Below are 13227 nucleotides of genomic sequence, written 5' to 3'. Positions count from 1 at the left end.
CTGTAGATAGGTGAACAGAACTGCACACCATACTCCAAATTAGGCCTCACCAACGTCTTGTGCCACTTCAACGTAACATCTCAGCTCCTGTACTCAGTACTTTGATTTATGAAGGAAATGTAACAAAAACTTTCTTTATGACTTTACCTAACTGTGATGCCACTTTCAATGAATTATGGATCTGTATTCACTTTGCTCTGCTGTGCTCCTCAGAGCCCTAACGTTCAGTGTGTGTGTCCTACCCTGGTTTGTCTTGTCAAAGTACGACACCTCACACTTACCTGCATTACGTTTCATCTGCCATTTTTTCAGCCCATTTGCCGGCTAATCCAGATGCCTGTGCGAGCTCTGATCCAGATGCCTGTGCGAGCTCTGATCCAGATGCCTGTGCGAGCTCTGATCCAGATGCCTGTGCGAGCTCTGATCCAGATGCCTGTGCGAGCTCTGATCCAGATGCCTCTGCGAGCTCTGATCCAGATGCCTGTGCGAGCTCTGATGGCTTTCCTCATTGTCCTCTTCACCCAGAAACTTGGCAACATCTACAAATTAGCTGATCAAGTTTACCACGTTGTTATCCAAATCATTAATATACAGTAGATGACAAACAACAACGGACCCAGCACTGTGCCACAGTAATATAAGAAATAAAGAATTATTATGGTTTATTTAATGAGGTCTTAAATGGACATGCTAAACTGCCTCTCTGGCCCTGAGGAAGTAAGTTTACCTGGGTAGCATCTAATTCCCTGGAACTAATTGAGATACTAGTGATTATATATTATTTTTAAAGTTTATGGTACTTCAGCTTCTAACCTAATCTCATCTACACTCAGTGGCCACTTTATTAGGTACATCCGCTCATTAATACAAATATCTAATCAGCAATTCAATGCATAAAAGCATGCAGATATAGTCAAGAGGTTCAGCTGTTGTTCAGACCAAACTTCAGAATGGTGAATGCAGTTGGCCAGGTTAACAGATCACTATTTTGAAGGACAGATATCCTCTATGAGAAGCACCTGGTTGCACATTATGTTCGAAAAGATAAATTTTAGAATTTTAGAATTTTAGATTTTTTTTACTATTTATTTAAATCTTCCATCCATCCCACAATGTGAGGGAGTAAAATTCTTTGCATTCCAACTCCATTGCGATGTACAGACATGAGCATTTATAAGTCTAATGGCTTGTATTAAGAAGCTGTCCCGTATCCTGTTGGTCCTAACTTTAATGCTACGATAGTGTTAGCCAGACTGAAGCAGCTGAAACGGTTCATGGTTGGGGTGACTAGTGTCCCCAATGATCTTCCAGGCCTTCTTTCTGCACCTGCTGCTATAAGTGTCCTCAAAAGAGGGAAGTTCACATCCACAGATGCACTGGGCTGTCTGTAGCACTGTCTGCAGTGCTCAGCAATCAGGATTGGTGCAGTTCCCGTACTAGGTGGTGATACAATCATTCAGGATGCTCTCAACAGAGCCCCTGTAGAAAGTCTTGAGGATCTGGGGACACATGCCAAACTTCTTCAGTCACGTACGGTGGAAAAGACACTGTTGTGCTTTGGTTGCCACAAATCCGGTGTGTACAGTCCAGGCGAGATCATCGGTGATGTATATACCGAGGAACTTGGAACTACTCACCCTCTCAACTGCAGATCCATTGATGTTGATTGGGCCTCCATTCCTCAGGTAATCCACAATCAGCTCTTTTGGTTTTTGGACATTGGCACCACTGTGTCAGGGTGTCAACCTCTCCTCTGTGGGCTATCTCATCACCACTAGAAATAAGGCCGATCAAAGTTGTGTCATCTGCAAATTTGATCAGCAGATCAAATTCATGTCACAGGTATGGAATCTCTAAGTCATTTTATTTGAAATCGGTGACCACAAAGGCAGAGCTGATATTAAAGGTGATGCCAACATATTTCTGGAAACATTACAAAGTTAATTGTCCAGTACTGGTCTAGCAAATTGAATGGTTCAGTGGTGCTTTGTTGAGTCATTTAACAACTTTTATCGTTTCATTCTGGTTTCATAGGCATCACATTCAAGCGTCTCTATAAACTAGAATAGTTCAGGATGGCATCAGATATAACAAAGCATAAAGACATCCCCTAGATCCCCCAAAAGCTCACAGATCTCAGTTTAATCAGCAGCCTTTGACATTAAGATGGATGTAAGCCTGATGGAGTGGTGGTAGAAGCAGGTATTTTACAACATTTATAGTAAGTCATGTCTAAGCAAGTATGTAGACGGTTATGGAAAATGGGTCTGGTCTAGATGCAATCATGATAGCCAAAGCGCCTGCTTCTATGCTATATAACTATGACATTCCTGACTAACTCCCTAAAAAATTTCTGTCCAGGGACAAGGAACAGGGAAAGGTACCTGCTCTCTTCTCCTTTTTCCCCAGCCCCTCACCTTTAATTCTCTCCAATTAACAGTCCCTGCAGCTTCATATCACACAGTTATTTGCTTCCGTTTGCTAATAAATTGGTTTATTATTGTCACATATGCCAAGGTGCAGTGAAATACTTGTCTTGGATACTGCTCATGCAGATCAATACATTACACGGTGCATTGAGGTTGCAGGAATGGCAAAACAAGAATCTTTTACTTCATTTGTTGCTGCATTTAACATGAGAAGAACCTTTGTGCTGGGAAGCAATGCAACTTACTCAAAGTGTTCCTCCAGCACTCCCTAAGAACAGTGGGTAGGTCAACAAAGAGAAGGATGGAGGAGTCCAAATATTGGATGAGAAGAAAAATAAAATGATGCATCAACTCCTTAGCAAGTAGCAGTCTTTTGATAAAGCTACCTTACCAGCCCCCAGATGGAGATAGTTGGTTAATTTGGGCTTGTTGCAGATTTGACCTCAGACCAGCGATGTGTGGGAGTGATATATCTGACAGTTGTTTCCAGTTAGCATGATACCTTTAACTTAGATTGATCTTCACTGATAGCCATAATGCAAGTTAGCTGAAATCGCATGGAGCAAACATGATTGTTTTATGCAGCATCCTTGAATCTTGACATGAATTCTGAAAATAGCTTGGGCCCAGTCTGACCTTTTTGGCATCTTTGAATTGCATCACCAAATAACTAAAGAAGAGACTGAAGCACCACTCATCTTGTCATTCATTTCAAGTCAAGTCAAGTCACTTTTTATTGTCATTTTGACTATAACTGCTGGTACAGTACACAGTAAAAATGAGAAAACGTTTTTATGGACCAAGGTGCAACATGAAACAGTACAAAAGCTACACTGAACTATGTAAAAACAACACAGAAAAAAAAAACTACACTAGACAACAGACCTACCCAGGACTGCATAAAGTGCACAAATCAGTGCAGGCATTACAATAAATAATAAACAAGACAATAGGCACAGTAGAGGGCAGTTATTTGGTGTTAGTCCAGGCTCTGGGTATTGAGGAGTCTGACAGCTTGGGGGAAGAAACTGTTACATAGTCTGGTCGTGAGAGCCCAAATGCTTTGGTGCCTTTTCCCAGACGGCAGGAGGGAGAAGAGTTTGTATGAGGGGTGCGTGGGGTCCTTCATAATGCTGTTTGCTTTGTGGATGCAGCGTGTAGTGTAAATGTCTGTAATGGTGGGAAGAGAGACCCCAATGATCTTCTCAGCTGACCTCATTATCCGCTGCAGGGTCTTGCGATCCGAGATGGTGCAATTTCCAAACCAGGCAGTTATGCATTTGCTCAGGACGCTCTCAATGCAACCCCTGTAGAATGTGATGAGGATGGGGGGTGGGAGATGGACATTCCTCAGCCTTTGCAGAAAGTAGAGACGCTGCTGGGCTTTCTTTGCTATGGAGCTGGTGCTGAGGGACCAGGTGAGATTCTCCGCCAGGTGAACCCCAAGAAATTTTGGTGCTTTCAATATAAATATTGTTATATTGAATAAATCATTCAATATAAAAGGAGTATGATTATTTTACAGATTATTTGCTATTTCTAGATTATTGTTTGCTAATTTATCATTCTGTTATGAGTGAAGTCAACATTCCTTGTTTGGCTGATGCCAACTGCCAACTAGCACTTTTATATTAACATTGTAAATAGCAACATCTCCTCCACAATCTCCATCAGCACAGGTGTGCCACGAGGCTGTGTGCTTAGCCCCCTGTCTACTCACTTTACACTTACAACTGTGTGGCTAATCACAGCTCCAATGCCGTATTTAGGTTTACTGATGACACCACTGTCATTGGCCAAATCAAAGGTGATGATGAATCAGCATATAGAAGGGAGATTGAAATTCTGGTTGAGTGGTGCCACAACAACAACCTCTCACTGAATGTCAGCAAAACCAGGGAGCTGATTATTGACTTCAGGAGGAGGAAACCAAAGGTCCATAAGCAGGTAGAGAGGGTCAGCAACTTTCAATTCCTTGGTGTTATCATTTAAAAGGACCTGTCCTGGGCCCAGCATGTAAGTGCAATTATGACGAAAGTACGGCTGTGCCTCTACTTCCTTAGACGTTTCTGAAGGTTTGGCATCCAAAACTTTGACAAACTTCTATAGAAGTGTGGTGGAGTGTATATTGACTGGTTTTATTACAGCCCAGTATGGAAGCACCAATGCCCTTGAATGGAAAATCCTGCAAACAGTAGTGGATATGGCCCAAACCGTCATGGTTAAAGTCCTTCCCACCATTGTACACATCTACACAGAGCACTATTGCAGGAAAGCAGGAGTCATCATCAGGGACATCTACCAACCGGGCCATGCTCTCTTCTTGCTGCTGCCATCAGAAAGAAGGTACAGGAGTCTCAGGACTCAAACCACCAAGTTCAGGAACAGTTATTAGCCCTCAAATGTCAGGTTTTTGAACCAGTGGGGATAACTTCACTCAATTTCACTTGACCTATCATTGAAACATTCCCACAACCTATAGACTCACTTTCAAGGACTCCTCAATACATGTTTTCAATATTTATTGCTTACTTATTCATTACTATTATTTCCTTCATTTTGTATTTGCAGTTTGCTGTCTTTTACGCATTGGTTGCTTGTCCATCCTATTGGGTACTGTCTTTCATTGATTCTGTTATGGATTTACCGAGTATGCCTGCAAGAAAACAAATCTAGAGTTGTATATGATGACATACATGTCGTCATCATCAGCATTATGCGCCATCTCATATGGCATGGGTCATCATGGTTTTCTATCTGTCTGAGAAGTTCTAATGAGCTCTTCAAACCCTTTGCCTGTCCATCCCTTAATGTAACTCATGAATGACATGTGATGTTGACCATGACTTTTTCTTCCATCAATTTTTCACATTACTGCAAGATGTTTGAACTTCTCTCCCTTCAGTACCTATCCCAGAAATTCCAGCTGACATCTCATGATTGATGATGTCCGCTCTCTTCTCATTCCAGATTTTGCAACACTTCCTCATTTGTTACTTTGTCCTTCCACGATATTTTCATCATTGTTCTCAAAAACTATGTTTCTTCAGCTTTGAATATTCCTTCACTTTGCTTTGGAATTGTCTAACATTCGCTTCCATATGTTAGAGTGGAATGTACATAGCACCACAGCACCCTGGGATTTGTACCCATAGAAACTACGTTACTCTTTAGTATCTTGCTCGTGAACGTGCATTTAGCAATCCCAATCCTCCTCATAATCCTTTTATACAAGTACTTTGATATTAAATTTACTTTGAACTTTGAAATTACAGACATTGTTTTGGACATTTTTGTGTGGTTTCTAAGGGTAAGTAAGGGTAAATGTAATTTACCCTAAGGTAAATCTGAATTCATGCCTCTTTATGCTTCCTCACCTGCAATGTTCTAATTGTAATCATATGTATAATCATGCTTTACAGTAATTGGAGTGGAATGGAATGCAACCATTTGCATTAAGATCAGTTTTTTAAATCGCTAATTCTTGTCCCTGGGGTTAAAGTTATATTTCTTAGACACATAATACACAACAAAATATTTCACTACCAACACAGCTTCATCAATTGCATTAAATTCTCTTCTAAACCCCTTGTCCAACCTTGAACAGATTTGTTCATGAACTGCAATCTATAAGGGCTCTGATAAGCATCCCAACCAGTAACTGCCAGTAATAATTTACATTCCTTTCACTTTCAACTGGGTTGTTACGAAGAGTGGGGGCTTAAAGCTCTGTATTTCCAGACAGCATACCATTCAGGCCCTCCTCATCAGATCAGCAATATCCTAAGTTCTCACTTACCAGCCTCATACTCAGAGAACAGGGTGTCAAACTGTCACTTAGGAGTTGCTCCAGTGTTATCCACAGAGGCACTGATATAGAGACTTTCCACTTCTGATTTATCAATGGACATATACAGTGAAGGGAACAAAGTTGGTCATGTCAGAAGGGTGGTGAGTAATAGAATGTATGCACAATGGCTGTTTGCAAGAATGGTCCACAACCAGCAAGGGGTAAAATTAAATAGAGTTTGTCCTGAGATACAAGTCAAATTTAGTTAACACCCTTACTGTGCTTGAACATTTACCTAATAAAAGTCATAGTATGACGTTAGATCTAGAAAAGGTAACGTGCAAAATAGCTGTGTCTCAAGATTAAGGCTGACTAACAAGGTTAACAATGAAGTAGAGAGTGTTTATGGTAAACTAGCCCCAGGAGATCAGCAGATGTTGTTTAAAAAAATGAATGTAATACTAAATCAGGTTATACTTCTGACATAGAGTCACAGAGCACTATAGCACAGAAACAGACCTTTTGCCCATCTAATCCATGCTCAACTGATATGCCGCTTACTCCCATCAGCCCGCACCCAGCCCTCCATACCCCTCCCATTCATGCACTCACCCCAAATTTTTCTTAAATATTGAAATCGAACTGCATCCACAATTTCTGCTGGCAGTACGTTCTGCACTCTCACCGCCCTCTGAGTGAAGAAGTTCTTCCTCATGTTCTTCAAGATTTCACTCTTCACCCTTAACCCATGACCTCCAGTTCTGGTCTCACCCAGCCTGCTTGCATTTACCATATCTATACCACTCATAATTTTGTATACTATCAAATCTCACCCCCCCATTCTCCTATACGCCATCGAATGAAGTCCTAACCTATTCAGCCTTTCCCTATAACTCAGGTCCTCAAGTCCCAGCAACATCCTTACAAATTTTCTCTGCGCTCTGTCAAGCTTAGTGATATCTTTCCTGCATACAATACCCCAAATTAGGCCTCACCAACATCTTATACAACTTTAACATAACATCCCAACTCCAATACTCAATACATTGACTTATGAAGACCAACATGCCAAAAGCTCTCTTTATGACCCTATCTACATGTGACGCCATGTGTAGAGTGAGCCATAAGTGTGACATGTTGGCAGAGGAGCGCCTGTAAATAACAAGGAAAAGGACAACACAAATTGAATGCAAAAAGGCAAAATCCGGTACAGAAATTGGTACAAAGTAACAGTTTAAAGTGACAGAATAAATGGTAAAACTTATAAGAAGAGTATGAAAATAAACTTTCAAGAGGTACCAAAAGCAACTCAACAATATTGGGAAGAAGAGGCTGGTTAGGAGGAATCAGTAATGGGGCTATTGTGAATGAAAATGAAGTGAACTCCAAAGCCAGACTTGCCAGCCATTCAGAAAATCAAAGTAAAGGCCAAGATTTTTAAAAACTAGCCAGTCACTTTGTCCTCTCAGATGGTAAATATTTCCCATTCTCATAACTCAAGCATTTGGATCTTTCCCCTTACCCATCCTCAGGAACCTATTCTTTGTAGTTATCATTTTATCTGGGAATCCTACAGGCTCCCATGCAATATCAAAGAAGATACTAAAAGCTTTTTTAAAAGTACATAAAGGGTAAAAGAGAGTTAAGGGTAGATATAGGACCAATAGAAAATGACGCTGGAGATATGGTAATGAGAGACACGGAGATGGCAGAGGAACTGAATGTGTATTTTGCATCAGTCTTCACAGTGGAAGACGTCTGCAGTATACTGGACATTTAAGAGTGTGCAGTGAAAATTATGACTGAGAAGGTGCTCAGAAAGTTTAATGGTCTGAGGGTGGATAAACCTCTTGTACCTGATGGAATGCACCCTGAGGTTCTGAAAGAAGTAGCTAGAGAGACTGCAGAGGCATTAACAATGATCTTTCAAGAATTCATAGATTCTGTCATTGTACCAGATGACTGGAAAATTGCAAATGTTACTCCGCTATTTAAGAAGGGTGGGAGGCAGCAGAAAGAAAACTATAGACCTGTTAGCCTGGCATCAGTGGTTGGGAAGTTGTTGGAATCAATTGTTAAGAATGAGATTACGGAGTACCTGGAGGCACAAGACAAGATAGGCCAAAGCCAGCATGGTTTCCTGAAAGGAAAATCCTGCCTGACTAACCTGCAATTTTTTGAGGAAATTACAAGCAGGGTAGACAAAGGAGATACAGTAGATGTGGTGTACTTGGATTTTCAGAAGGCCTTTAACAAGGTGCCGCACATGAGGCTGCTTGGCAAGATAAGAGCCCATGGAATTACAGGAGAGTTACTAGCATGGGTGGAGCATTGGCTGGTCGGCAGAAAACAGAGAGTCGGAATAAAGGGATCCTATTCTGGCTGGCTGCCAGTTACCAGTGGAGTTCCACAGGGGTCGGTGTTAGGACAGTTGCTTTTTATGATGTATGTCAATGATTTGGACTATGGGATTAATGGATTTGTGGCTAAATTTGCTGATGATACAAAGATAGGTGGAGGAACGGGCAGTTTTGAGGAAACAGAGAACCTGCAGAGAGACTTAGGTAGTTTAGGGGAATGGGCAAAGAAATGGCAAATGAAATACAATGTTGGAAAGTGTATGCTCATGCACTTTGATGGAAGAAATAAATGGGCAGACTATTATTTAGATGAGGAGAGAATTCAAAATGGAGAGATGCAAAGGGACTTGGGAGTCCTTGTGCAAGATATCCTAAAGGTTTACCTCAAGGTTGAGTCGGTGATGAAGAAGGTGAATGCAATGTTGACTTTCATTTCTAGGAGTATAGAATACAAGAGCAGGGATGTGATGTTGAGGCTCTATAAGGCACTCATGAAACCACACTTGGAGTATTGTGTGCAGTTTTGGGCTCCTTATTTTAGAAAGGATATACTGACATTGGAGATAGTTCAGAGAAGATTCACGAGAATGATTCCAGAAATGAAAAGGTTATCGTATGAGGAACGTCTGGCAGCTTGGGTTGTATTCCCTGGAGTTCAGGAGAATGAGGGAGGATCTCATAGAAACATTCCGAATGTTAAAAGGCCTGAACAGATTAGATATGGCAAAGTTATTTTCCATGGTAGGGGAGTCTAGGACAAGAGGGCACGACTTCAGAATTGAAAGATGTCCGTTTAGAACAGAGATGCAGAGAAATTACTTTATCTGTGGAATCTGTGGTAAATCTGTGAAATTTGTTGCCATGAGTGACTGTGGAAGCCAACTCATTGGGTGCATTTAAGGCAGAGATAGATAGGTTCTTGATTAGCCAGGACATCAAAGGGTATGGGGAGAAGGCAGGGGAGTGGGGATGACTGGAAGAATTGGATTAGCCCATGATTGAATGGCAGAGCAGACTCAATGAGCCGAATTGCCTACTTCTGCTCCTATATATTATGGTCTTGCAGTCTTAATACCCTGTCTTCTCCAAGAAAAAATTTTGGGAGGGAAGTTGGGCAGAGATAATAAATCAGATGATTTATTTATTTTTTATTGGGATTTAGCATTGAATAGGCCTTTCTGGCCCTTTGAGCCACACCACCCAGTAATCCCTGATTTAACCCTAGCCTAATTATGGGACAGTTCACAGTGACCAATTAGCCTGCCAACCAGTACATCTCGGACTGTGGGGGGAAACCGAAGCAACCAGAGGAAATCCACACAGTCGCGGGAAGAACGTACAAACTCCTTACAGATGGTGGCGGGAAATGAACCTGTGTTGCTGACACTGTAAAGCGTTGTGCTAACCACTACACTGCCCAGTGTGTATGTAACAATCTTTTAAAATGGTTGTTGAAATGGCAGTTTGGTGCCAACGGGGACCTGTTGCAATGTGTTATGTAGAGATGTTCCTTTACCCTAGTGTTAGTTACTGTTTGCTATGCTGCTGGCGTTTACGGCAGCAATTACCCTAGTGTTGTACAGAGACAAACCGGTCACTATACGAATCAAACTTCTTCCCCCTTTACTCTGTTCCAGTATTATATAACACACACCTGCCCCAGCAGTAACTTGTACCATTTTGCTATACAGGGGCAGACCTCTATCACCAATACTGTATCCCAATATTATACAGTCCCCACCAATACTGTACCTCAGAATGACACAGTCCCAGATCAGTCTTCATTGGTACAGCATGCCAGTGTTTTACAACGGATTTGTGTTCCGGTGTTATACAGCAACAACGTATCCTCACTGATACTACCTGTGTAATATATGACAAGCCTGTCCCTAGCAGTAGTGTACTCGAGTGTCACCTATTTTACAAATTTATCCTCACCAGAATAACAGTGACTGATCTGTGCACCTTCATACAGTACTCCAATGTTAACTTTGAAACTTACAATTAAGATTGACTTATATGGACACATCAAAATAGGAACAGAGTTACATCAACCATGATCTGAATCATTCTTTCTTTAACACTACCAGATGAAAATCACATTTGTTCATAATTTCCCATATGCATGGAACCACAGCATTAAACTAAAAATCTGACTAAAATCTCCCACTCTTCCTCCATTAACAGTTCCTCTACTCACATTGTAAGATATTAATCAACCTGCATTTAACTTTTGATTCTTCTTATGGGAAGGATGGACTCGGAGAAGAACCTCGTTTTTACTGAAAATCCAGTAAAGGTATGAGTAATTGGAATGAGCCTGAAATAAATGATGACAAAAGGTGTTCTTTTCTTTAGTGCAATAGCCAGTGTGTGGGGCTGAGGCTAGGCACCCAGTATCGCCATGTTGTCTGCCAGGCACAGAATGGGACCAGGTTACCTTCTCAGCATTGCAGCGGGAGCATAAGGTAACATACTTATACTGAGACTTGTGACAGAATATAAGAGTTGTATATATCTTTCATTCAAAGCAATACTTTAAAACATAGAACCATAGAACATTACAGCATAGAAACAGGCCTTTTGGCCCATCTTGGCTGTGCCGAACCATTCCTCCGCCTGGTAAAGCCTATACTGTACTGGCAAAAAGGTGATAATAAAAGAGCATTTCACTAAGGCAGTATAGAGAGCAGTGCTTTGTCAGAAGGTTAGCGCTGCAGGAGTGCTATACTGTCAGAAGTGTTGCATTTTCTTTGAGATATGCATGAAAGGTACAGCCACATTAATGAAGCTATATTACAGACTATGCAACAGTCCTACGGATTTAGAGGGACAAATTTGTAAAGAGATCACAGACTGTTTCAAGAAACATAATGTTGTTATAGTAGGTGATTTTAACTTTTCGTATATTGACTGGGAATCCTTTACTGTAAAGGGACTAGATGGGTAAAGGTTGTCAAATGTGTTCAGAATGAGACAGAGTAGGTGACAGAAATTTGTTCAGGGAACACTTTGCATACAATGACTACAGTGGCATTAGTTTCAAAGTAAATATGCAGAAAGATAGGACTGGTCCGCAGATTGAGATTCTAAATGGGAGAAAAGCCAATATTGATGGTTTCAGAAATGATCTGCCAAGTGTGGATGGGGACAGGCTGTTTACTGGCAAAGGTATACTTGGTAAGAGAGAGGCCTTCAAAAACAAAGTGTTGAGAGTACAAAGCTTGTATGTGCCTGTCAGAATAAAAGGTAAAGATAACAAGTGTAGGGAACTTCAGTTTTCAAGAGATAGTGAGGCCCTGGTTAAGAGAAAAAGGGAGGTGCATAACAGGTATAGGCAAGCGGGAACAAATTAGGTGCTTATAGAGTATAAGAAATGCAAGAGAACACTCAAGAAAGAAATTAGGAAGGATAAAAGAAGGCATGAAGTTGTTCTAGCAGACAAGGTGAAGGAGTATATACCGTATATGTTAAGAGCAAAAGGATTGTAAGGGGAAAAATTGGTCACTTGGGAGACCAGAATAGTAATCTATGTGCGGAGACAAAATAGATGGGGGAGACCTTAAATGCATTCTTTGCATCTGTATTTTCTCAGGGACGGACACAGAGTCTATAGAAGCGAGGCAAAGCATCATCACCTTCATGGACACTGTACAGATTATAGAAGAGGAAGTGTTTGCTACCCTGAGGCAAATCAGGGTGGATAAATACCCAGGGCCTGACAGGTGTTCCCTCACACCCTATGGGAGACAAGTACAGAAATTGTTGGGGCCCTAGCAGAGATATTTAAATCATCTTTAGTGACAGGTAGGTATCAGAGGGTTGCCTCTCTGACTGGAGGCCTGTGACTAGTGGTGTGCGGCTGGGATCGGTGCTGTTGTTTTTCATCTATATCAGTGATCTGGATGAGAATTTGGTTAACTGAATCAGCAAATATGCAGATGACACCAAGATTAAGGGTGTAGTGGTCAGTGAGGAAGGCTATCATGGCTTGCAGAGGGATCTGCATCAGCTGGAAAAATGGGATGAAGAATGGCAGATGGAACAATGCAGACGAGTACGAGGTTTTGCACTTTGATAGGACCAACCAGGGAAGGTCTTACACAGCAAGCAGTAGGGCATTAAGGAGTGCAATAGAACAAAACGTACAGAATTTGTTGAAAGTGGCATCACAGGTAGATAGGGTCATAAAGAAAGCTTTCAGCACATTGGCTTTCATAAATCAAAGTAGAGTACTGGAGATGAGCTGTTATGTTGAAGTTGTATAAGTCACTGTGTGCAGCTTTGGTCACCTACCTACAGGAAAGATGAAAACAAAGTGGAAAGAGTACAGAGAAAATTTACAAGGATGTTGCCGGGTATGGAGGACCCGGGATACAAGGAAAAATTGAATAGTTTAGGACTGTATTCTTCAGAAAGTAGAAAACTGAGCAATTCGGTGGATGTATACAATATTATGAGGGGTATAGATAGAGTAAATGCAAGCAGGCTTTTTCCACTGAGCTTGGGCGGGCCTACAACCAGAAGCCAGGGGTTAAGGAAGAAAGGTGAATATTTTAAGGAATCCTCTTCGCTCAGAGAGTCATGAGAGTGAGAAATGAGCCACCATCATGTGTGGCGCATGTCAGCTTGATTTCAACATTTAAGA

General features: G+C 41.3%; 1 protein-coding gene across 1 annotated transcript in view; it reads left to right on the top strand.

The window, feature by feature from the left end:
- LOC140729186 (ADAMTS-like protein 1) overlaps window positions 1–13227 on the top strand; it is a 98472-nt gene that overhangs the window by 76972 nt on the left and 8273 nt on the right. Inside the window, exon 15 of the mRNA XM_073048665.1 lies at window positions 10938–11047. Within this exon, the coding sequence (XP_072904766.1) occupies window positions 10938–11047 (110 nt within the window). The remainder of the gene's footprint in view (window positions 1–10937; window positions 11048–13227) is intronic.

The sequence above is a fragment of the Hemitrygon akajei genome, chromosome 6 (assembly GCF_048418815.1).
Source record: "Hemitrygon akajei chromosome 6, sHemAka1.3, whole genome shotgun sequence".
Classification (NCBI taxonomy): Eukaryota; Metazoa; Chordata; class Chondrichthyes; order Myliobatiformes; family Dasyatidae; genus Hemitrygon; species Hemitrygon akajei.
This window is presented reverse-complemented; position numbering and strand designations above follow the sequence as displayed.